Genomic DNA, 24486 nt, shown 5'->3' on the forward strand with positions numbered 1-24486 from the left:
GGAAGAGATCGTGGACGGGGTGGGATGGGTCGAGGAGGAGGCGGAATGGATCATGGTCGGGGTGGAATGGACCGAGGACATGGCGGTATGGATCGAGGACGTGGCGGAATGGATCGAGGACGTGGCGGAATGGATCGTGGACGAGGAGGTCGGGGAAGGGGGTTCGGAGAGTCGAAAGGAATGGGCAGAGGTGGAGTAAATGGATTTGAGGAGCAATCTCGAAAGCGTGCTCGAGAACCCTCTCCTTCCCGCTGGCATCAGGAGTACGATAAACCTTTACCTGCATCTATACTAGAGAAGTGTACTGATTCTAGATGTGATGTTTGTTCTCTACCCCTCAACGGTCCCTCAGTTTCTAGATCTCACTACGATGGGAAAGCTCACGATAAGAAGGTAAAGAAGCTACTTGAGGAGATGTTTCCTGAACCTGGATCCGCTCCCAAGAAGCGTAAAGTAGAAGATGCTGTTGTCAAACAAGAACCGTCGATTGGAGATGGAGTTACAGTTGTAAATATGAAGCTAAATCATTGTGAAGTTTGCAATGTTTCGTGTTCAACTAAGCAGGTTTACGACACCCATTTGAATGGTAAAGGCCACGCATCTAGGCTTAGAGCAAGTAAAATGGATTTGACCGGGTCCAACAAATCCAGGTGTGACATTTGTAACGTCAACGTAGCTATGGATCAGTTTCAAGCGCATCTCAACGGAAAAAATCATAAGAAAAAGGAGAAAAGAATGGCCGAAACTGCGGATCAAAAGTTGACATGTGACGTATGCAGCGTAACTATGACAGATTTGGAAAATTTTAACAAACATATGCAGGGGAAGAGGCATATGGAGAATGTTGGCGAGGCTGCTGGTCATGTTTCAGTATTGAAGAAGCATCGTTGTGAAATTTGTCAGATGGATTTCTCGGATGATACTGCATACACTGTGCACTGTGTTGGAGACGCACACAACCTGATTGTTGAGAAGCTGGGTCAGCCTGAGACTTCGGTCAAAATCATTGACTACAGCAAGATGTAATCTTGTCTGAGGTAGTTTACGGTCTCTATGTTTTTGTAAAAATTATTAAACTCAATACCCAGTAGTTTAGAAATTGTTTAAATAACTGTGAATTGTGAAATTTAGATCAAAACAATTTCTTTTTGAAATTAAACACACTTTTTCTATGAATCGAAAAGTTTCGTGGCTGAATAACAATTGTAAGAACATACATGGTAATTTATCTTAAATAATAGAAAAAGTTAAAGAATGTCGTGAAGCCTATATTAAATTTAAGATTAATTGAAAATAGTTAAAACGAAATTAACAAACATGAGAATTTTCAACTTGTAAAATGAAATGTTAACTAGAGGATCATTGTAAACTAGAGAACCATATTTTGTTCACAGGTTGTTAACTCAAAGATCATATTGCTTCTCCTCGTTAACTGGAGGATCATATAGTTTCTACCTTATATGGAGGATAATATAATTTCTCCTTGTTTACTGGAGGATCATATAGTTTCTCTTTGTTAACTGGAGGATAATATAGTTTCTCCTAGTTAACCGGTAGATCATATAGTTTCTCCTTATTATTTGGAGGATCATAAAGTTTCCCCTTCTTATCTGGGGGATCATATAGTTTCTCCTTCTTATCTGGGGGATCATACAGTTTCTCCTTGTTAACTGGAGGATCATATAGTTTTTCCTTGTAAAATGGAGAATCATATAGTTTCTCCTTGTCAAGTGGAGGATCATATAGATCCTACTTGTTAAAAACGATTTTATGGATTGATAAATTTTAAAATTTGCACTTAAAGTTAATATTGAACTATCAGAAATATCCGAAAATGTTCTAATTTAACTTAATTGTATTATGTCTGCTGGGTTGATGTGTTCTTAGTTTGTTCAACCTTTATCTTTCTCTCTTCCTTATTCTCTATGTTTATCTGTTTCAGAAAATTAACTCGTCCCAGAGACTGAGTAAAAAGAGAATAGCACGCACAAAATTTCTTCTAAAGAAGAAATTTTTGGCGTCAGAAATGCGGGTTGTAATTCTAAATTAGAATGTAAACCATTCTTTAAACTGTATTCAACCCAAAACCCGGAACAATCCAGAGAAATCAAGACTGAACTCAACCCATTCCAAGGTTGGAGTTTAATCTTGATTCCGAACAGCTGGAAAATATATTGAATCCTAATACAGGTTAGTCCTTCATGGATTTAAAAACAGTTGCATCTCATTAATAGGATTCTAGAGAGTGGGATGTAATTAGGGTTTCCAATATCTTCCGAATCAATCATGAAGGCCTTACGTTATGTAAAACCATAAAAAAGTTTTAAAAATAAGGACGGAACCTGTCTTACCTGAATTAGGAAAAACCTAGCCCCTGAGGGTGACATTGACATACTGAAAAAAGTTTATGCGACTATTCAACATAAAAATATTCGAACGTAGTCTTTTTTTTCAGCAATTCACACTTAGATCTGTACACTGTGCAGCATGTAGGGGGTAGAATTATGTAAATGGTTTAATATTCGTTACAGCATCAAGAAAGCTTCTGTATGGCCTTCACGGACCCAAATTGGTTCGGACGAAATTGTAAACCATGGACGTAATATTATCTTGTGTACTGCAGTGTCTGAGAAGTACACAAACCAGGGTATATGTACTGTATATGTACTAATCTCATTGCAGTAAATACGATATACATTATACAACTCACTTCGTGTCGTATCCTAAGCTGAAATCCTTGCAGAAAATGGGATTAAATGCAAAAATATCCTGACACGAGAACAAAATATGTTTATTATGATCTGAAGACACTTTTCAGAATTTATTTGTAATTTTCCTACAAAAAGAAGTTCTGCTAGTTCTTAAAAAATGTGCCTTGGACCTTACGCCCCTCTTTTGAAAAACAACCTCCCTTGATTCTACAGGGTGATTAAAAAATACCAGGATTAGCGTTAATCTACGCAATACTAGAGAAAAAATTATTTGCGTTTCATTCATGTTTTAGATTGAAATTATTGAAACGAAGGGAACCAAATGCAAAAATATTTTTGTAATAAAGTCTTAAGCTACCAAAAATTCCAGAAGAAATTCTGCGGAGAAGCATTTTTCGGAATGTCTTCATTTAAAACTAAATTAGTTTATTTTGGAAATTCTTAGAATTTAGTTTAGTCTATTCTTTTTCATAAAAATCAATTGATAATTAATATGAGAGCTCTGAGCTAACTTTTACAAAATAGTCATTACACATCTTACCAAATCTTACAAAGGTGGCAAAATGAAACTTTCTATTAAACAATTTTGTTTTCAAAAATGTTGTTCATAATATAGAATATGAGGAGTTGAAACATTAGATACATTTTTGTTGATATATTTCGTAGGATTTGTTGCAGATTTGCTTGCACTACGAGTATTGTCTTGTTTCAAAAATCTGTACTTCGCATGTATTTCAAAGTTCTTAAAAAATGTGAAAAACTATATTATTCGGAAAAAATTAGTATGAACCCCCCCCCCCCCCCCCCCACCCCAACTCTGCACTGACTGGTAGATTTTCTTGGTTTTTGTCAATCCTAGTTTCGGCAAACTGTGTTTTAAGTCAGGATATTTTTGCAACAGTTTCCATTTTCCTATTTTATAAAAGCACCATGAACAAATAATACTCTTCATTTGGCTTTGGGAATAGACAGATATGGCGTCACCGTCGCTTTTAGATCTATATTTTTTCTCAAAGTTTGTTGAAGGACGGGCTAGTCCGTGGTAGCTTTTATAAAGTTTTATTGATGTTAACAAGTTTTGTAAAATAAAAACAGATGAAGGTTGAATTCCAAGACAGATCCCGATTCTACTAAATGAAATATTATTTGTTTTTTCGATAATGATGAATGAATTATTTGTGAAAAGTTGGACAATATCTAGGTGCTAAGTACTCGTCTAGTAGAACCGGGCGCTCATTTTGGAAATCATAATATTTTTAGAAAAATCGATCCTAAAAATAAAATAATAATGTTGAAATTTAAATTGACAAATTGCTATTAAAGGTTGGAGAGTATTTGAAAGATGGATTTGGAGGAGAAATTTTTAGAGTCCGTCCAACTCGGAGATATTCAATCCGTCCTACAACTAATCAGCTCAGGTTGGATATACTTAAGAGATTATTTATTTATAAAGTGATTAACAATCTTCTGCATTTATTTATCTCATGTTTCTCCAGGGGTTTGTTTAAATGTTGTTCTTGAGATTAATGATGAGAAGCATACTCCCCTTCTAGCCGCAGTACTGCTAGCTGATGCTAAGGTTTCCTTGTGTATCTCTCAGATCTTACTTCTACACGGAGCAGATCCAAACCTGAAGACTAGAGGTAAACTTCCTCTTCACGAGGCGGCTAGGTTGGGCCGACATGAACTTGTTTCTCTTCTCTTGGAGTCCGGAGCTAAACCTAGACGGAGAGATGTTAATGATAAAACTGCTCTGGAGGTAGGACAGGAGGAGGGTAGAAAGGATATTATTGATCTTCTGCTAGGAAACCAGGCTCATGTTTCTGTCAAGTTTAACAGATATATATTTGAAAATGAGACGGAGGAGAAAGAAAATTCCGAAGAAAGTAAATCTACAGATTTTCTCCGAGAGATAGAAAAGATATTCTCCGCGGATATAACAGGAGCTGGCATCAATTCCGATCAAAATAATATGTCCGGGATAGTAGAGGATATTGCTGAGGTGGCGGAACAACTTGAAGAAATAGGATTCAAAACTCCAAACATTTACTCAGCGAAAACAAGAACTTGTGAAAGACGGTTAGAACATCTGACCAAGGACGGATACCAGGACAAAGTTTCAAAGTTCCTGGAAAGTATGGATCCAAGCAATGATATCGCAGAGGATTCTGTTCCTGAATCAGTATCTGACACCCCGGTTAGAAAAGAGAAATCCTACCTCCGCCAAACCTTGGCTAGTTCAAGAAAACGTAGAATTTTGTTGGAGGCTGAAACTAACACTAAACCTGCCACACCTCTGAAAAAAACTTCCAAGACCATTGAGGCTACCAACACGTTACCTCTCCCTAATCTACCCTTGTCAAGGTGGTTTCATTTTCATATTCAAAAGCTATCTTCTGTACAGTCTATGTGTTTAAAAGAAATTTTACTGCCTATTTTTTGGTAATCTAAAAAAATTTGCCCACCCTCGAATTTTTAAGGACCGAAAAATATTTGTTTAAATTGATACTCAAATTATTTTAATCTTATTTTTTTTTTATTTCCATTAATCTAATCTTGTAAAATTGTAGGTTCTCTACACTAGAATCCTCTAGTTCAGCGTGTACAGGTATAAACTCTCTAGCTATAAGTCTAGCTAACACTAGTTCTCTATCTGTATGCGAGGAGTATATTATCAAGGATTCTAGCACTGGACTTGAACTGGTGGAAAAGCGTCTACCCTCGCTACTAGGATTAGCTATGCAGGTGACAAATTATAAAATATAAATCCAAAATTACAATTTCTTTCAACTCAACTACTCTAAGGATGAAGCGTTGTTAAATCTTCTTGAAGAGGGAGCAGAGGAACCCGTTGATAGATCCAACAACTTCTCTTTAGGTAAACTTTATTAAATGCTTATTTTTTGGAGGGTAAAACATTTTTATGGGGGGATTTATTTTCGACAATTTATTTCTATGTCACTATTCCTAGGCTCCATGTCTGATTACTCCTCAAGCCGGATCAAGCATGAGCTGGAAAGATTTGGAGAACTTCCGACCGGACCAATAACGTCGAATACTAAGCGTGCATATCTACTACGGTTAAAGAAACTCCGGCTTGGTTTGGTTGTGCCTGGAGCATATTTAACGGAGAAGTATCCGAACCCTCTAGCTGAGTCCCTGAAGAACGTCTCCTGTATTACAAAAAACTGGGAGAAGTTGTGGAAACTTGAAAATGAAATGTCGGATAGGTTTGTTTGTGTTGATCCTGAGCTGGCTGAAGGAATTAATTTCCTAACTCGGGAGTCTGTTTGTAAATCCTCGTTTAACTATCTTCTCCTAGATCCTAGAAAAAGTCAAAACCTTCCCTTCAAGGTTTTCAGCTGGGGGGATCAGGATCTCTGGAAAACCTTTATTGATTCTATATTTTATATCGGTAAAGGATCACGTTCCAGACCTTTCCAGCACTTGTATGATGCCTGCAAACGAAACGTTTCCCGGAAGAAAAGTTCCAAGGTTGAACGTATCCTAGAGATTTGGGATGCAGGTTTCGGCGTAGTTTCTCTCCAGGTCTTTAATAACTGTATAGCTGTAGAGGGGTTTACCAGAGAAGCTGCCATGATAGATGCTATAGGATTAGATAACCTGAGTAATGTTAAACCAGGAGATTATTATGGTCCTGCGGTAACCTGGGAGAAGAATAGTCAACAGCAACTAGGAACCTTCCTTCTCTACAGAGCTTTCAAAATATTTCTACAAGAAGGAGAACGACAAATTCGTTCAGTAGATCTGAAAACAAAATAAGTTGTACAAAATATGTTTTTATAATATCTATATATCTTATACACTATGTAAGTATTATGTTATGTGCCACAATGCCAACTAAGATCTAATCAATTCATGAATTATTTGTCAAAAATCACAAATATGATTTATATTTATTAGGTAAACACTTTATTATAATATTTTATATAGTAGCTATGTTTTTATTTGACTTCCTTTTATTTTAAGGGTTATCTATTAAGTTCCATAATCTCATCAACTCATAATACTCATTTTGTTGACAGAAAACATAGCATACATTTTGTATGTCAATTGTTGATTTAAATCTATGTTTAATTACAATTCTTTAAAAAGTCTTCTATTAAAATTTAGTTTTCTGTCTGATTTGGTCCAAAAGCAAACTGTTGACAGGAACCATGAATGTAAGAACACCACTTATTAAAATCCGTACAGTCGTCTCTGAAGTCTTATCCTTAAATCCTGTATGACCTCTTTTTCACATAAGTTAATGAAAAAGTAAATGACACATCTATTAATTTCCTTATATTCAAAAAATATTTTTTATAGTTTTTTTTTCAGAAGAAAAATGTCAGCTCTATTTAATTTTCAGAGTCTTCTTACAGTTATTATTCTGCTGATCTGTACATGTGCATATGTCAGATCTTTTTGGCCGAGTATTCTGGACAGGTAAGCGTGGTATATTTGTATAAATGGGGGGAGGGCAGTTTTGGACACAGTGCTTTCATTTCTTTTTTATATACCCGAGATTTTGATTTATTGGGAGATCTAAAAAGAGACCGAACCAATATTGGTATATCTTGTATTTCTATCAGAATTTTATGAAAGCGAACCCGGGGTTTCATTTCAGTATGCTGATTGTTCATTTAAAAAAATGACTTGACAAAAATAACGGATGGCACTAAAAATAGAAGGATATTTAAAAAGTCTCCAAGCAAGTCGGGGGAAATTATTTTCAATAAAATATTTACCCTGAGACTAGTATGAGATGATAATTTAACCCTATTTTAGACAGAAAACTGGTCCTCTGGGAACCTTCTGGAAACTAGCTCGGATTGGAGAAAGGTTGAGTCCGTGGGTTGCTCTCTCCTGTGTGTTCATGGCTGTGCATACACTTTTTATATCAGAGCTTTGAGTTCTCCTGTACGCGGACCTTGAATTTCTCAGAATTGTGATATATGTAAATTATAGATTTAAAGAATTATTATTTTGAAAACGAAATTTTTTTTACGGTTTTTGCAAAGCAAGAAAGCAAAAAGGCTTGTTATACATATTTTTAATGGTTTTAATAAACTTTTTTTGTTCGTTGATTGCATTTGTACAACTTTTTATTAAATTGCGTGGTCTAAAAGGGTTGTAAATATAAGTTTATTTGACCCTAAAAAGACGAAGAGAGCCAAAAATCAGTGGACTTGCAATTGTAAACACTAACACTCCGGGCGTTTACGGTGACAAGGATTTTGTCACCATGGATTCACAACGATAACCTTCAAACCTTCAGTAAAAGAAATAATCTCAGTAATTTTTTGCTCGTTGGTTCCGATATAAATCCGCAAGAAGAAATTTCCATTAATAATGATATTAGGTTTGAAAGGTACCACTGAGCTTTAAAAGGTTACTGAAATAACGGTTGACCGCCACAATTTTTGTTTTATTTTAACTCTATTGAAACAGGTTAACCGACATACAATACTTAAAAAACCTTTCAGATATAATGAGTGGATATCCAAGCCTTCAAAATATGCCCCCGGCCACATCAGGACCCACCTTATGCGAGGTTGACGGAAATTTCAGGAATAAGATTTAATTCAACGAGTATGAAGACTTTTCTCGGCTCTAAGTTCTTAATTATAAAAGTGGAAAAAATATGTTGACCGCTTAAAGGGATTGTAATCATAATTTCAAGTGACCTTACATGCAAGGATGGCAATGCCCGGTACCCTTGAAACCTTAATCTGATCAACAATGTGGAAGATGTTAGATGTTGTTGTTTTTCTAGTGCTAAAAATGTTATATTCCAATAATTCTATGTTTTTCTGCATTAGAAATTGGACAATTCACTTTTGTAGAGAAACCAAAATTGAAAATAATTAGTTTTCAAAATATAAATATTTATATAATATTTCATACTTGATTAGACAGAGCTTTTAAGAGTACCGTTGTGAATTGGGCATCACCATCATTGTATAGAGGGTCACTTAAGAATACGCTTACAGTCCCTTTAAGATTTTACAAATATTGCCTCAATGGATCGAACTCATGGAACTATTCTAATTCTGAAACCACAGCTCATTTAAATGTTAATAGTATAGATTTGATTACTAATAAACAAATTAAAAAATGCATTATCCTGCCCATAAAACCATTTTTTTCAACAAAGGTTAAATGGTGTACTCAGCAGTGTAAATTTGAAATTTTCTTTCAATTATTATAAGCTCATCTTAGCTATATAGATTTATAGCTTACTTATCGATTATTAATGTATTTAAAAATAAAAAATGTTAGAATGTATTGAAGTTTAAAAATGGTTTGATTATTATTTAGTTTTTTTTTATGGGATTATTATTGTTATTAATTGTTATCCTGAAGTGAGTATTTGCACCCTATCCTGGAGAAACTGGTAGAATCCTATCCCCTACTCCAGGTGGATACGGAGTCAATCCGTCCCTCATACAGCAAGTAAGATGAAATCATCAGAATTGTTTAGTTTTAATAATTTTTTCTCAAACATTTTCTCCTCGGAAAGAATGAGTCACCATAATATTTTGTCTACATAAATAATTGGTATTTGTAAACCAAATTGAATTCTCTATACCTACACTTACAGTCGTCATCGTATGTATCAATACAATGAAGACGACTTTTTAATTAAATTTTGATTTCTATCAAGCTGTAGAACAGCAGAAAGACTTAAACAAAGAGAAGTTGTCAATTAACAGCTTCTCTTTGATTAACTTGAAAAATGCTTGTTAGTGATTAAAGAATTTTCAATAAAAAGTCGTCTTCATTGTATTGATATCATTGCCGACCAAAACAGAAGAGTGTGCCTCATCACCTCCAAGGTGCAGATACACGGCGCGCTCGTCACAAACGCCTGACATCACTTTTGAATCCTCTTGAGTCCTGATTTTAATTGATAGAATAAAAAACAGACTTTTAGATGAATATAGAATATTTTAGAGAAACCATTAAATCTGCTTTCCTACCGAAGCAGGAGACCGGAGGAGTAGCTCTAGTATCTCTATGGAGAGAAGAGGGTATATGTGGACTCCTGGACTCTCTGACAAAGAGCTCTAACTCCCAGATCTCCTGGTTTGCTGGAGTACTACTGGCCGTCTGGAGATTACCGTCCAGTCTTCAAACCTTTCTATATCCTCACCTTAGACTCTCAGCTGATGTAAGTAACAATTATATTTGTGGTAAAATATTCATAAAATAAGAATATGTAAATTGTGAAAGATGTGATATATGAAATGATAAGTGGAAAATATATATTTCCGTTAATTTGAATAAGTTTGTGCTAGGATTATTCAGTGTTACCCACAAAGGATAAGACTTCAGAGACGACTACGGATTTTTTTCTGTCTGTTTCCTTTTATTCACGATATTTTGCAACTGTAAACAGCTTTCTCTCTTTGCCAAATTATTAAATAAGCCATTAAAAAACTATATTCAAAGCAGAAGACTAAAGTTTAATTAATCCTTGGGATCATCATATTGTACGAGTTTTAAGTTGTCTTTCCAGTCTTATCCTTTGTGAATAACCCTGTATATTTGACACTAGGAGATGTTGTCAACCTTCTGTTTAACCCGGGATTGGTTTGAGTCTCCTGTCAGATGTATAGCTTGGCATCCACATACTAGGAAACAAACCCTGAATTCAGATTCACATTCAACATTTTATTTCCGTCACGCATGTTTTTTGTATATACTACTTTTTAGGTTAAAAAATCAGTAGCAATTTTTTCTTTAATTTCAAGGAAAAAAGTTTTTTTGTGTTCGTCACCTAATATTATTTAAAGTTCACATTTTAGTCTACTCTTCATACTAAAGAGGAAAGAACCGACGGGAATGAAAGTGACCTTTAGATTTTTTCAACTTTTTCTAATTTTGTTAATTTTTTTCGGGATTTTAAAAAAGTAAAAAAAATTGAACATATGAAATATTTATGTTGCTAATTAATTTTAATGGGAGCTGGCTCATGGGCATGCAATCCGAAGTTTGGTGTTCTTTTACGAACTGTTCTTTTTACAGGATTGATTCCTGGTTACCTTTACGTTAAGTAAAAGGTTTTATATATATATAAATTAAAGGGTTTGTTAGGAAACTAGCAGTTGTATCTCGTGATGATTGTGTGAGGATAGGAGGAAACGGAGCCAACACTAAACCTATTCTTCGACACACAGGAATCCGTTTTTTCCTGAATACATTTCTTTGTAATATCATATTTTTATATATTTAATGTACGTGGGCGCCTTTCTATGATTTAAATAAGAAAAACGGATATTGATTCAGGACAGCGTGGGATATCTTGTTTATCCTGGAAACCTTGTGGTTCAGCTGAACTAGCAGTTGGTTGTAGAGTTGGTATCATGCTTTGGACACTAGATCCTGCCAGTGTAGTTTCCCGTCCTAGTACCAGTTGTGTCCGTCCTCTAACTAGACCAGGACATGCTCCGGTCACATCTCTGTCTTGGCATCCTAGCGGTAAATTACTAGCGTCTGGATCTCCGGCTGATCCAGCCATGCTTATATGGAGTGTAGCGAGTGAGCAGTGTGCTGCTGTGAGACGGGTGAGTGGAGGTGGTGTAAGCCTGCTCAGCTGGTCACACAACGGACTTAAACTGTTTGCCGCAACTCCGGGGAAAACATTCCGAGTGTGGAACACTAAATCTTGGGAACCTGATCGTTGGACTGTTCCCGGAGCAGAGGTATGGACACAATTTAAAAAAATAACTTTAATGAGCAACTATTGAAAAAATTGAAAAAGTTTTATGCTTTTAAGAATGAACTCGGTTTTTCTTAATAAATTTTNAAATATTTTATTAATCTTCAAAATATTTAAGGCACGAGTGAGTTGTGTCGCCTGGTCTCCGGACTGCAACCATCTTGTGTTTGCTACGGACGATGAACCTATTCTCTACTCTGTATCCTTTATCTCGGAGTTAGACTCCGCAGTTCCAGTTCTAGATCTCTCCGAGGTTCTTGTAGACTCCGAGGATGAAGTAATAGGAGGAGGTTTAGTTCAGAATATAGTTTGGGAACCTGCCGGAAACCGTCTTGCTCTTATATTCCGCTCAACATCCCTAGTAGCTATTTTCTCTTCCCGGAGTGGAAGAACGCTATCTTTAACTCCTTGTAGTTGGATCCGAGGGGAGGGAACAGAGTTCCCGACTTGTGTAGAGTTTGAGTCTGATTTCAAGGATGGAGGAGGAGTAATTTCTATTGGTTGGTCATCAGGACGCATACAGCATTGTCCTCTTCTATACTCTCCTGAAGGTGTTCAAGCAACCAAGGTGGAAATATTAAAAGCTCCGGAACTATTCACAGTTTAGATTGTTCTAGCCACAGTGAACAGACATTAGATATGTTTAAGTTTACCACTGCCCAGGGTTACACAGAAAATTGGAATATTCAGTAAAAAATTAATGAAATTGTTCCAAAAACAAGAATATTTATTTACATTTATTGTGATCTCATGATATATTTTATTTTGTTAACTAATGGTTAATAAATTAGACGAGATAATTATCACATGTTAATGGCACAGGTTCAACTTTATGTTTCATGGTTAATATCTTCCAGGAGAGTCTTCTCTTTCCCTTCTGTATCTGAAATATTAATATTATTTATTAAAATATCTATTTTCTATGTTTTATGTGATGTTGATAGGAAGGATAATTAAATTGCAAGAAGCTCTAATTTAGAGAAAAAATGGTTCATACAGATTGCTTCATATACAATTAAACGAGTAACTGAAAGGTCGAAAGAACCCTAATGGACGATTGCAAGAAATACTTTGTTCTTTCAGATGGCTACTGATAAAGTATCAGTGCTCTTAGTTGTTACATTTTCAACATTTCAACATTCCTAAAATATTATCAATGCAAAGATTAAATCAAAGCACATTTTAAAATTAAAATTGTGAATGCAATCGAGATAATAAAACTCAATTTGCATAAGTGTGAATTGTGTAAATCCGCGAATGGTTTACATAAAATCCACCAAGTGATTAATTCTTGCAGAGAAATTTTCTAGTTTTCAAACAAAGATAATGACAATTCACAGTGACTGTTGATTTTGATGACTGAGTCAAATTTGAGTCAGAACGATTATTATTCTGATACTTGGGATTTAAGAACAGGTACCTGGAGGGTTGAGATTTCTCCGCTCTTTCTACACGTTCAAGATCAGTGTCAAGATCATTTTCTCGATCCGTTCTCTGACCATAGTCTGACTCCAGGTACAGTCGCGGATAATCCCTGAAATACAAATTTATATCAGATAAATTATGTCTTGGGTTCACTGCAATCTCTGTTTTGTATCTCCGGAGGAGGACCGTCGGGTCAGATTGAACTTCTCAAGCTGTGGAAAAATTGTGTGCATGAAGTGTCTTCCTAAGCTCAAGAACCGTGAATGTAAAGCCTGCAAGAACAAGTGCAGAAGCCTGGAGCTAAATTCAAACACGCCAAAGGAAAACCTTCAAGAATTTATAAAAAAAATCAAGAATAAATAAGAAAAAACGTTTTTCGAAATCTTAAAACAATTTAAAAATTCAGTCCATTTATTTTTGCCATTACTGAGGTCCACACATTCAAACCCAATCCCCGGCCTTTGAATGAATAATATATTTTTAAAAATTCTGAGTTTTTACAGGAAGTTACAGAGCTGTTCTCTGATCCAATGAAAAATCTAAAGGTTATTTTCAAGTCAATGAGTTTCCAGGAAAAAAATAAATTAGGTAATAAACCAATCAATATAAAATCAATATACATGAGCATAACTAGTTAAAAAGATGTGCATGACCGATTCATAACGGTATCTTTTAACTCTACTGATCAATTATGCGGAAGATATCGTCGATTGTCTAGCTTAACTTTCACCCTAACAATCCTCTCCATGGTATCTACAAAATAAATCCGTTAGTTACTTAAATAGAGGACATTATTATCAAATCTTGATCAGACAAAGCTTTTAATGGTACCGTTGTGAATCTGAACTGCCACTCTACAAGTGCTAAAACAAAATTTTGCATAATGATTCGAATTAAATCATACTTTTAGAGAATACTATATATTTAAAACATGTCAGACTTCCCAGATTTTTGTAAAGCCTCTAGAAAGTTTTTAAAAAAACTTTGAACGTTTAAATTTTTTTTTTCATTATTGAAAAATTAAGCACAGCAAATGTATTTAAAAAGCGTTTTAATAAATATGAAAGCTATAGATACATGAACCGTCTGTCCAATGTTTTGATAAATATGCAAGCTAGGATACATGAACCGTCTCCAATGTTTTGATAAATATACAAGCTAGGATACATGAACCGTCTGTTTAATAAATATGCAAGCTAGGATACATGAACCGTCTGTCCAATGTTTTGATAAATATACAAGCTAGGATACATGAACCGTCTGTTTAATAAATATACAAGCTAGGATACATGAATCGTCTGTTTGATAAATATGCAAGCTAGGATACATGAACCGTCTGTCCAATGTTTAAATAAATATGCAAGCTAGGATACATGAACCGTCTGTTTAATAAATATACAAGCTAGGATACATGAACCGTCTGTTTAATAAATATACAAGCTAGGATACATGAACCGTCTGTTTAATAAATATGCAAGCTAGGATACATGAACCGTCTGTTTTGATAAATATACAAGCTAGGATACATGAACCGTCTGTTTGATAAATATGCAAGCTAGGATACATGAACCGTCTGTTTAATAAATATACAAGCTAGGATACATGAACCGTCTGTCCAATGTTTTGATAAATACACAAGCTAGGATACATGAACCGTCTGTCCAATGTTTTAATAAATATGCAAGTTAGGATACATGAACCGTCTGTCCAATGTTTTAATAAATATGCAAGCTAGGATACATGAACCGTCTGTTTAATAAATATGCAAGCTAGGATACATGAACCGCCTGTCCAATGAGTTAAAGAGATATAAATCTGAACTGAAGAAACTGGAAGCCTTGAATGAGAAGAAGACAGCTGAGTTGAGTGCTGCTCAAGATAAAGAGATAAAGCTGGATAGAGCGGAGCTAGCTCTGAAGGAGCGTTTAAACTTAATGACTAAATCAGGGAGCAGTAAGGTAATGAATGATAACTGAATGCGAGTTGGTTAGAAGTAATTATCCGTTCCGCGACTCCATGACTGGAAAATATAACCGGAGTCAATCATTTTTTTATCATCTATATCTTAGACTAAATAGATTACGGATAGAAAACCTTTTTCCAAATAATAAGTGTATCAACTTGACTTTGTTTACAGAATTTATAAAACGTAAGTTGGCAGCAATGTTAGTTGAAGAAACCAGGCCGAATCTCAATATATATGTGGTTCATACACATTTTACTGTGAAGCTGTGATCGATATGTATGTGTGTATGCTTGTATGTTACACTTATGATCGTCCTTGATAGGGCCCGACAGTTCGTTCTTAAAATTTCACATAAGTTTTAGTCCGATCTTGCAACAGAGGAAGTCGATAAATTTTACCAGCTTATGTGAGGGACACTTAGATTAATATGCTTGTATGTTTAATATATGTCTAATTGTGATGCGGAAAGGAAAACCAGTTTCTGAATTTAAAAAAGAACATTTTGTCAGGGTTCAGTTTGTGGGAGCTCTAATGATGATGATAAATCTCGGTATCAGAGAATGGATATTCGTCCTCCATCAGAATCTGGATTCTCAAACATTCTTAACTGTTCAACAGGAAACCCAAGCCTTTTTATACCAACCAAACACTGGTTTGGGAAACAGAAGTAAAGTAGAAACTATATTTCAAGAAATAGTTTTCCCTAGATCGTTTAAGGATGGGTTGAGAATTCAGGGAGTAATGGAAGCAAACCTTCTCATGTTAGACAACTGTTTAATCCTTCTAGTCCTTCGAATACAAACGGGGCAAGCAGGTCAGAATATAAGTTCTATAAATCTTGATAAAATAGACACTTAGCCCAGTTTAATAAAATTATAAGCTGTGTATTCCTTATCTACAGATGCACAGAAACCAATCGCCAAAATTTTCTAATCCCTATAACTTTGCAACCTTATAAAGTGTTATTTTAAAATGAATATTTGATTTAACAGAATTTATAGATTAGAATATTAAAGGTTATAGACTACGACATCAGGCTGAAAAGGTATAAAGATTATAAAATCAGTTTCTTTAACCTTCATAAAAAGTCGTTGTAAATACGGTCGCCATTTTGAGCCGACTATTTGTGAAATAAACACATTGTTGAAAATCATAATTGAGACTAAAGAAAATAAACGTGTTATTTAAACAAAACCTAATCTATCCTAATCATGATTTTATACTTAGTCAATATAAAATAAAGCATCAAATTGTCCATTTTGACATAAGTACAATAAAGGCTTTATAATTTATCCTGATATTTGTAGGTTTCTTGTTTTAAAGACTCCCCATGGCTGGCACAATAACAAGATAGGACGGTATGAACCTGACCAAGATGGAGACGATACAATCAATAGTTTCATGCAGTCCTTGACACAACCTGGAGATATTACAAAGAACTAACCTATGCTAACCTTTGTATAAACACTAAACAGTGACAACACGTAAGTATTCTTATAAACATGTTTTGAATAAAAGTGTATGCTGGGTGTCCCAAAAAAACTGTGCAGTAGGGGGTATTAGTTACTGAGGAAACAATTTTCGTTAAATTTTTACCATTTTGTCATTATAAAGCTCAATACTTCAGTTATTTCATGATGTATTTTTTTCCTTTTAGCCCATACACTTTTTTTTTGTTACAACCAATTTTTGAGCGCAAGTCTAAAATCAATTCCCCGGAATTTTCAAATTTTTGATTTTTCACGTCTCATTTTCATTCGTTCACGGTTTCTTTTTTATCTAAAGTTTCGGATCTGAGATCATTACTATTGGAGCCAAAGCAATCTAAAAATAAGAATTAAAGCATTAAAAAAGCTATAGATACCTTCGTACGAACCTTGCCCAAACCACAAAATTTTTGAAATCAGCTGGTACAATCCACAGCTCGCTTTTCAACAAAAAAATGTTCTAACCCACCTGGGCACAAAAATTAATTTTGTTTGTGAATCTGATATTACGAAAAAAAATATTCTTAAAAAATCATCAATTTAGTTGAGAATATTTTTACTTTCTAAATGACTAGCTGACGGGCCCGGCGTTGGCCGTGGAAAATATTTTTTTTAAAGTTTGATGAAAATTTGTTTATATTTTTTTAGCATATAACACGACCAACCATGAGTGTCCAATAAAATTTCAGCCCAATCGGTCCAGCCGTTTGGCCGGCTATACGCAACATATATATGTATGTTGTAAGTTATTTGATTTGTAATGGGTCATTTATAGGAGGTCAACTTATATAAATAGCACACAAACATCGTCATGGGTATCCACATGGCGAATCCATTCTTACTATTTTTATGTCACTAACATAAATGTCGACGGCACTATGGACCTTTTTGACCTACAAGTGGTCATTTTAGATACCCATGACGATGTTTGTGTGGCATTTATATAATTTGACCTCCCAAAATGACCCCTTAAAGATCAAATCTTTTTATGCGTAAACAGTCCTTTAAAAGGCCCCCTAAAAAATTTCAATATTTTTGGCCAAATTTCTTAAACCTATCATAAAAATGGACCACTAACAAATTCAGGCATAAAATCATTTAAAAAGTAAAAATATTCTTAATTAAATTTATGATTTTTTAAAAAGTTTTTTTCAGATTCCCAAAACCGTTTTATTTTTGTGCCCAGGTGGGTTAGATAAAAAAATTTTGTTGAAAAAGCAAGCTGTGGATATATTGTATCAGCTGATTTCAAAAAGAAAAAAAGAAGAAAAATTATTCTTCTGGTCTGGGCAAGGTTCGTACGAAGGTACCCATAGCTTTCTTTTCGTTTTTTGGTGTTGCTTATTTTATTTTAAAAATGCTCTAGCTCCAAAAGTAATGACCGCAGATCCGAAACTTCAGTTAAAAAAACCTTAAAATTTGAAGTTTTTTTTTGAAAATCGTTTAATTTTTTCATACTTTATGAACGAATGAAAATGAGACGTGAAAATCAAAAATTTGAAAAATCTGGGAAATCGCTTTAAAGAATTGGATGTAACAAAAAAAATTTAGTGTACGGCCATCAAGAAAAAAATTACATCATGAAATTAACTGAAATATAGAGCTTTCTAATAACACCTTGATTGTCAAAATTGAAGAAAAATTGGTTCCTCAGTAACTAATACCCTACTGCACAGTTTGTTTTGGGACACCCTGTATAAGTGTTGAATAAATAAATGAATGGATGAATATAGTATTTAATAAATAAATGAAAGGGTGAAAAGATAAATGTTAGGATAATTATTGTTAAATAAATAAATGAATAGATGAATGGATGTTCAATAAATAGGTGAAAGGATGAGTACAGTGTTGAATGGATGAATATTAATGAATAAATTTATGAAGAGATAAATAGATGTTCAATAGATAAATTAATGTCTGCAAGATTGAATGTTAATACTATGTATACTGTAGGGACTGAGTTCTAATAAACTACTGTGGAGTATTGGAAAGAGGAGAATAGTAAGAAAGAAAGTTATTAATGTTGATCGATGATATTAATCTTTTTAATACAAAATTCTGCAGTTTCATTTTTCCTATTTTTATAAAATGAATTAAGAATTATCCTTAATGTGTTTCATATAATATTGTTTATCAGTTTCATTTTATTTTATTTTTAATAGTTTTAGATAAATTGTTTTGAACAGATTTTTAAATTATGTAGATATTGCTTCTTAGTATGCTATGTTTTGAAAGTAATATTGCTATGTAATCAAATAATAATGTCTCGTATTATGTTGTTCGACTGGTAGAAATATCAATAAATAATTTATATTAAGGAAATTATTTATGTAAAGGAAATTTTGACAAACAAAAAGTTAGTTCTAACTTTTTTTATTAAAATGTATGAAAATGCATTTTTAAAAAATTCCTGTATCTGTCACTGATCATGTATTGATTGGTTTCTGATCATACAGAAATAATTAGATTAGTTCTTGTTAGCAGAATAATTTGGAAACCTAACAATTTTATTTTAAAGATATCATGAGTCTTTGCCACAAACTCTTATTTTCTAATCCCTATATCTTTGCAAGTTTGAAATATCAAAGGTATACTTCATCAGGTTGCAATGATATAGGGATTAGAAAATTTGATTTTTTGGCAAAGACTCAAGTTCTTTGAGTATTAAAACCGAAAATATTGTATTAATAACCAACCTGCTGGAAGTATCACTGACATCATCATCCTCCGGAAACTTGTCTTGGTCAACCCACTTCTCCGTAGACTTGTTTGCTCCGAGATCAGGGATAGTAAAGTTCTTCTGCCAGTGATGGGTCCAATACAGCTCACCCTGTATGTATTTAATGTAAATTGTATGTTTATAAAAACATCCTCAAACTTGGAAATTGGAATCCTTTGAAAAAAATTATTGAACTAATTTTAAAACGAATTGAATTAATTCTCCAGTTTTTAACGGTATAAAGGAATTGAATCTTTGCCACAAACTCTGATTTTCTAATCACTATATCTTTAGAACCAAATGTTACAGACCTTAGATATTTCAAACTATGAATTCTGTTAGATCAAATAATCAGAGTTTGAAATATCAAAGGTTTACAACATCCGGTTCTAAAGATATTGAGGTTTAAATATTTAATTTTGTTCCAAAGACTCAATTCCTTTCTTCAAAAAAAATATTGATTTCAGATAGATATGACCGTACAACTTTGCAACATTATAACCCTCCCATTTTTTATCTTTCTTTGTTCAAATAATTTTTTTGATTTAGTTTTTAATGTTGAACAACTTCAATTATATACCTGAATTATCCAATCATCTATTTTGCCACATCAAAGAAAAGATTTCCAAGCAAAAGTTTTATATTTTAAATTGGTAATATACATTTTTAATTATTGTATTGGCGAAATCTTATCAATAAACTATTGGCTTTTACAATAATATAATAAGCCCGAGACTGAATTTAAAGAATTTAAACCGCGTCACTGAAATTGAGCGCCGGCTTAAATCATGAAACATTTATAATAATTTCAAGTGAAACCAACCATGTTTGAGCCGCGTCTCAAATTTGAGGCGCAGCTCAAATTTTTTAATTCGGCCTCAGGCCAAAAAATTTGATTTGCTAGCAGATACAATAAAAAGCAAGCCACACACAAATATTATTATAAATATAAGGTTTAATGAAACCTACCGTAGCAGGTTGCCTGAACCTCCTGAAGTTTGTATCCTGGCAGATACACATACAGTAGATCAAGGTTATGAACAGGGTGATAAATCCAAACACAAGAATCACGATCCCAATATTCCTAAACAACAGAACTTTAAAAAAAAATTAATAATAGATTAACTTAAAAAACTAATACTAAAAGTATATAGTAACTAGGACTAAGTCCTAGAATGGTCCGGATTGGATTAAACAACACATCACAATCGACACTTATAATCGGCATCTCCTTGGCTTATCATGGCTCACAGCTGTCTCATCAAAAATCCAGTTATAAATCTCCCTTTTCTCCGGAAAACCTTTAAAAATCGTTTTTCATAATCTCTATAAATTCTTTCCTAAAATTATTATCCTTGGGTGTACGTGTCTCATACTTCATATGGACAAATAATCTGCGAAAAATCAAAATTTGAATATTAAAAAAGTAGTTAAATTTCTGTCAAAATTAAACGTGAAATGAGCCAGTTTTTATCATTACCCAGAAACGAAAGGAACTGAGTTTTGCCACAAATTATGAATTTACAATCGCCATATCTTTTCAACCTGATTGTGTAAACCTTTAATATTTCAAACTATCATTATTTGATCTAAAATGATTCATAGTTTGAAATATCCAAGGTTTCCGACATTCAAATGCAAAGATATAAGGATAAGAAAATCAGAGTCTGTGACAAAAACTCAACTCCTTTACGATTTTTTTAAAAAGCTTCATGACTGGTTGAAGCATATCAACCTATACAATTTGGATTAGTTATAATTGTTTTAAAAAATTCAAAAAATTGCCTTGGTTAAAATTCCCTCCCTCCCCTATATTTACCAGATGACCGGAGGCTCTGTAAGCTGCAGGACTATGATGAAACCAATACAGATGAGAATAAGAGCAAGGTTTGTTAGGATCATAAGACAGCAAACTCCCTAGAAATTACTTTTTAAAACTCATCCATAGTTATTCATATTAGATATCAAATGAAATGTGACGATTAAAAAAATGTACATGAATAATTCATGTTTCCTTAATTTACATTGTTTTGTTCAATCATAAAATCAAAAAAGTTTTTCAGACGCAAAGTGTTTCTATAATACTGGGTGGTTCAACGGGATTGAAAAATGTCTATAGTTGAGTATAGCTTTATATTTCCATAGCTGAACTTTGGCCTTTACGGACCAGCTTATGTGTCTGCACATCGAGTTAATCCAGAAATAGTAGCCGACCTGATCTAGACTTTAAGATACTCCCATTGTATCCGGATTATATCAAAATTAAAAATTTTTCGGGTTTGAAAAATCTATACAATAGCTTTTAGAGTAATAAACAATAATGCAGCATTTAGCCTTAACTTTAACTGATACCCAAATGGGCATGGAGTGAATTAAAGAACTATAAAAGAATTGAGTTTTTGCCACAAACTAAAATTTTCTTATTTCATTATCTTTGCAACCTGTTGGTGTAAATCTTTGAAATTTTAAACCTAACAGAATTCATAGTTTAAAATTTCAAAGGTACTTGACATTGGGTTGCATATATATAGGAATTACCATACAGAGTTTGCGGTAAGAAGTTGATTCCTTAGGTTAACATTTTTAAGAGCCAATCATCATTTGTTTTAAAATATGGAGCCTAACATCAAAACAATAATAATCCATCATACTCTATCCAGTACTAATCATACCTTAGTGTCTGGGCAGAAGGGGTTCGGAGCTGACATAGTTTCTACAGCTAATCCTGCCTTCATTGTATTCTTGGATTTATGAGTACTTGCTCCACTCAATCCAGTCCTTCCAGTTCCACTGCTTTTCAAACTTTTTCCACTATACAAAAGTATATATGATTCTACTAAAGTTACTCTCCATTTACAGAGATTATACACTTAATCTAAAGTTACTCTCCATTTAATTATACACTTAATCTGAAGTTACTCTCCATTTACAGAGATTATACACTTAATCTAAAGTTACTCTCCATTTACATTATTCGATGAAACAAAATTCATAGTTTAAAATAGTAAAGATTTACATCATCATGGGTTAAAAGGATTTAGGGATTAGAATATTAACTTTGAGGCAAGTGCTTAGTATGGATTATACCTGAGAGCTGTATTTGGTCTGTATCCTACTCCTATGGTTGAGGCGGGTCTAGAGGCTGAACCTTGATATCCTTGGTTCTCTACTCCTGTTGGTTCTCCGTTCCTGTTGTAAACAACTACTCCGGGAGGACGAGCACCCCAGGACCGGGATCTGGTAACCTTGCTAACCTAAATCAAAAAATGCAATTCAAAAAATAATATTGCTTTTTCATCAGTTTTATATATACATATTTATGTTTTTAAAACATGGGAGCAATATTGAAAAAAAACATTCATCGTTTTACCTTCAATTCGGGGATGTATTGCAATGCAAATGCAATATATTTCATATTAAATTTCACTGATTATTATTTGTAACTTTTGATGATGCAAATATGGGAAAATACATAATGAGTAGATCTAGATAGCAACATCTTGTTAATCATGTATGTTCTAACAGTTTTTAGTAATGCAAATGTAATATTGTTAAATATATTAATGAATCCGCCATTTCTCTCATTCAATGATCTAATTTATTATTAAAATCAATATTTTTCATCTAAGAAGTAAGAATAGGAAATAAGAAAAAAGAATTGAGTCTTTGCCACAAACTCAAATTTTCGGATCCCTATCTTTCCCAGGTGACATTGGGGTGCAAAAAAAGAGGGATAAAAAAATCAGTTTGTGGCAAAGACTAAATTTATTTAGCCATGGTAGCGTTCTTTATAGGAAGCGTTTTTTTTGATATGTTAATTTTAGCATTGGAGATTCTTTAAATATACCTGTCCCTGTTGTGCTGCAGTCCTACTATGCCTAGATGGAGACCTGTACGCCTCAGATCTTGGTAAAGTTGAACTGCGCGAGGGTCCAGGGCGTCGAGACGCACGTTCTCCACCCTGTCGGATAACAGGAGATTCTGCATAATGCGCTGAGTATCCTTGGTTAAGAGTGCGCTGGGATTCAGCGCGCCGAGCAGGTCGGGAAGGTCTGCCATCATCTCCATCCAGGTAGCTACGGGCCATCTTCCTGCAGAAACATTTTATAAATAAATCCTTTACTTGTATCTTCATGTTTAGTTTTACTACATATGTTATTCGTGCAAAGTCTATATAAAATATATCATTGATTTCCTATTTTTATGGTAAAGTCCCATAAACGTAAACACATGTAATGATGTAAGTATACAAATATTTTTCTTTCAGGTAGTTTAGTAATCAAGTAGACAATGCTAAAAAGTATAATTATTTAATTAATTCAAACAATAAAATTTTTCTTTTATGTACATTTAGTACAGCAAAGAGTTTGAGTTGACCATTTCTAGGTTCAATATTCTTTGTTCGGAAAATTTCGTTAACTTCCGCCTATCTTTAGAACATGAAATAAGTTTATATGAGATCACTGCATGTATATCACTCTGTACACTGTATCTAGGTATAAACATTACCTTGATTGTTTATATCTCTGCTATCATGGTTTTTAAAGAGAAGACTGTGTATAGACCAGAACCAGGTGTGTTTACAGTGTATGCAGACCTAAGCAACAGTTTGGGCACAAACCAGATTCCCAATGTCATGAGTCACGTGATACAACTATCCTGCCTTAGATTAGAACCTTTACTATTATACCTCATTCGGATGTTTTATAGCTTATCTAAACTTTTGAAGAATCGGAGAGACTTAGAACATTATAATACACCGACACCAGACACGATATGAGTCCAGTGTATATGTGTTTTATGTTCCTTTGTAATATTTATATTTCATAGGGAACAGATTGAAAAATAAACATATATAAGTATAATTTGTAAATTCTTAACAGATAATTATAAATGCCTTAGTGTAAAATACGATTATTTTTATGTTGTGTAAATTGTAAATTGTAAATGCCTGAGTATCATCAATATTTATTTTTGAGTCGGCAAAAATAATTTGTAAATTGTAAATTGTAAATGCATTTTGCATATGTATCACCCATGATTTTTTAAGCCGAAAAAAATAATTTGTAAATTGTAAATTGTAAATGCATTTTGCATATGTATCACCCATGATTTTTTAAGCAGTCGGCAAAAATAATTTGTAAATTGTAAATTGTAAATGCATTTTGCATATGTATCACCCATGATTTTTTAAGCCGAAAAAAATAATTTGTAAATTGTAAATTGTAAATGCATTTTGCATATGTATCACCCATGATTTTTTAAGCGGAAAAAATAATTTGTAAATTGTAAATTGTAAATGCATATTGCATATGTTTGACCCATGATTTTTTTTAAGTTGAGAAAAATAATTTGTAAATTATAAATTGTAAATGCTTAAGTATGAACTTGATTTTTTTAAATTGACAAAAATAATTTGTGAATTGTAAATGCATAAGTATCATCCATGT

The 24486-nt window shown here is 33.5% G+C and overlaps 5 protein-coding genes across 8 annotated transcripts in view; 4 read left to right on the top strand and 1 right to left on the bottom strand.

The window, feature by feature from the left end:
- LOC111696398 (uncharacterized) overlaps window positions 1–1946 on the top strand; it is a gene marked incomplete in the record, with an annotated part of 3072 nt that extends 1126 nt beyond the window's left edge. The window contains 1 exon segment of the mRNA XM_023465993.1: window positions 138–1946. Within this exon segment, the coding sequence (XP_023321761.1) occupies window positions 138–1026 (889 nt within the window).
- On the top strand, window positions 951–6540 carry LOC111696397 (ankyrin repeat and LEM domain-containing protein 1). 3 transcript variants are annotated; one of them, XM_023465991.1, is made up of 6 exons: window positions 951–1037; window positions 4035–4129; window positions 4208–5075; window positions 5282–5456; window positions 5517–5589; window positions 5683–6540. In XM_023465991.1, exons 2-6 carry the CDS (start codon window positions 4054–4056, stop codon window positions 6492–6494), a joined length of 2004 nt encoding a protein of 667 aa, XP_023321759.1. In that variant the 5' UTR covers window positions 951–1037; window positions 4035–4053; the 3' UTR covers window positions 6495–6540. The 3 variants fall into 3 exon arrangements, with proteins under 3 accessions (XP_023321759.1, XP_023321757.1, XP_023321758.1); XM_023465989.1 differs by lacking the exon at window positions 951–1037 and adding an exon at window positions 1997–2190; XM_023465990.1 differs by lacking the exon at window positions 951–1037 and adding an exon at window positions 1997–2134.
- Window positions 6541–7625: 1085 nt separating this feature from the next.
- Window positions 7626–12242, top strand: LOC111696399 (aladin). Its single transcript, XM_023465994.1, has 7 exons — window positions 7626–8285; window positions 9081–9170; window positions 9672–9888; window positions 10276–10355; window positions 10815–10897; window positions 11007–11422; window positions 11558–12242. The coding sequence occupies exons 1-7, from the start codon at window positions 8206–8208 to the stop codon at window positions 12044–12046; spliced, it is 1455 nt and encodes a 484-aa protein (XP_023321762.1). The 5' UTR covers window positions 7626–8205; the 3' UTR covers window positions 12047–12242.
- On the bottom strand, window positions 12170–23652 carry LOC111696400 (uncharacterized). The gene is made up of 9 exons (XM_023465995.1): window positions 23546–23652; window positions 22884–23127; window positions 22124–22290; window positions 21709–21847; window positions 20856–20953; window positions 20006–20120; window positions 19014–19147; window positions 12860–12973; window positions 12170–12322 (listed from the first exon to the last, which is right to left on the bottom strand). The coding sequence occupies exons 2-9, from the start codon at window positions 23121–23123 to the stop codon at window positions 12283–12285; spliced, it is 1047 nt and encodes a 348-aa protein (XP_023321763.1). The 5' UTR covers window positions 23124–23127; window positions 23546–23652; the 3' UTR covers window positions 12170–12282.
- On the top strand, window positions 12970–18635 carry LOC111696401 (RING finger protein 212B). Of its 2 annotated transcripts, none has more exons than XM_023465996.1 (7): window positions 12970–13185; window positions 13368–13452; window positions 14638–14822; window positions 15340–15448; window positions 15566–15644; window positions 16138–16314; window positions 18271–18635. In XM_023465996.1, exons 1-6 carry the CDS (start codon window positions 13003–13005, stop codon window positions 16271–16273), a joined length of 777 nt encoding a protein of 258 aa, XP_023321764.1. In that variant the 5' UTR covers window positions 12970–13002; the 3' UTR covers window positions 16274–16314; window positions 18271–18635. The 2 variants fall into 2 exon arrangements, with proteins under 2 accessions (XP_023321764.1, XP_023321765.1); XM_023465997.1 differs by having other exon boundaries at window positions 15340–15445; window positions 15563–15644.
- Window positions 23653–24486: the final 834 nt, after the last annotated feature.

Source organism: Eurytemora carolleeae, unplaced genomic scaffold (genome assembly GCF_000591075.1).
Source record: "Eurytemora carolleeae unplaced genomic scaffold, Eaff_2.0 scaffold28, whole genome shotgun sequence".
Classification (NCBI taxonomy): Eukaryota; Metazoa; Arthropoda; class Copepoda; order Calanoida; family Temoridae; genus Eurytemora; species Eurytemora carolleeae.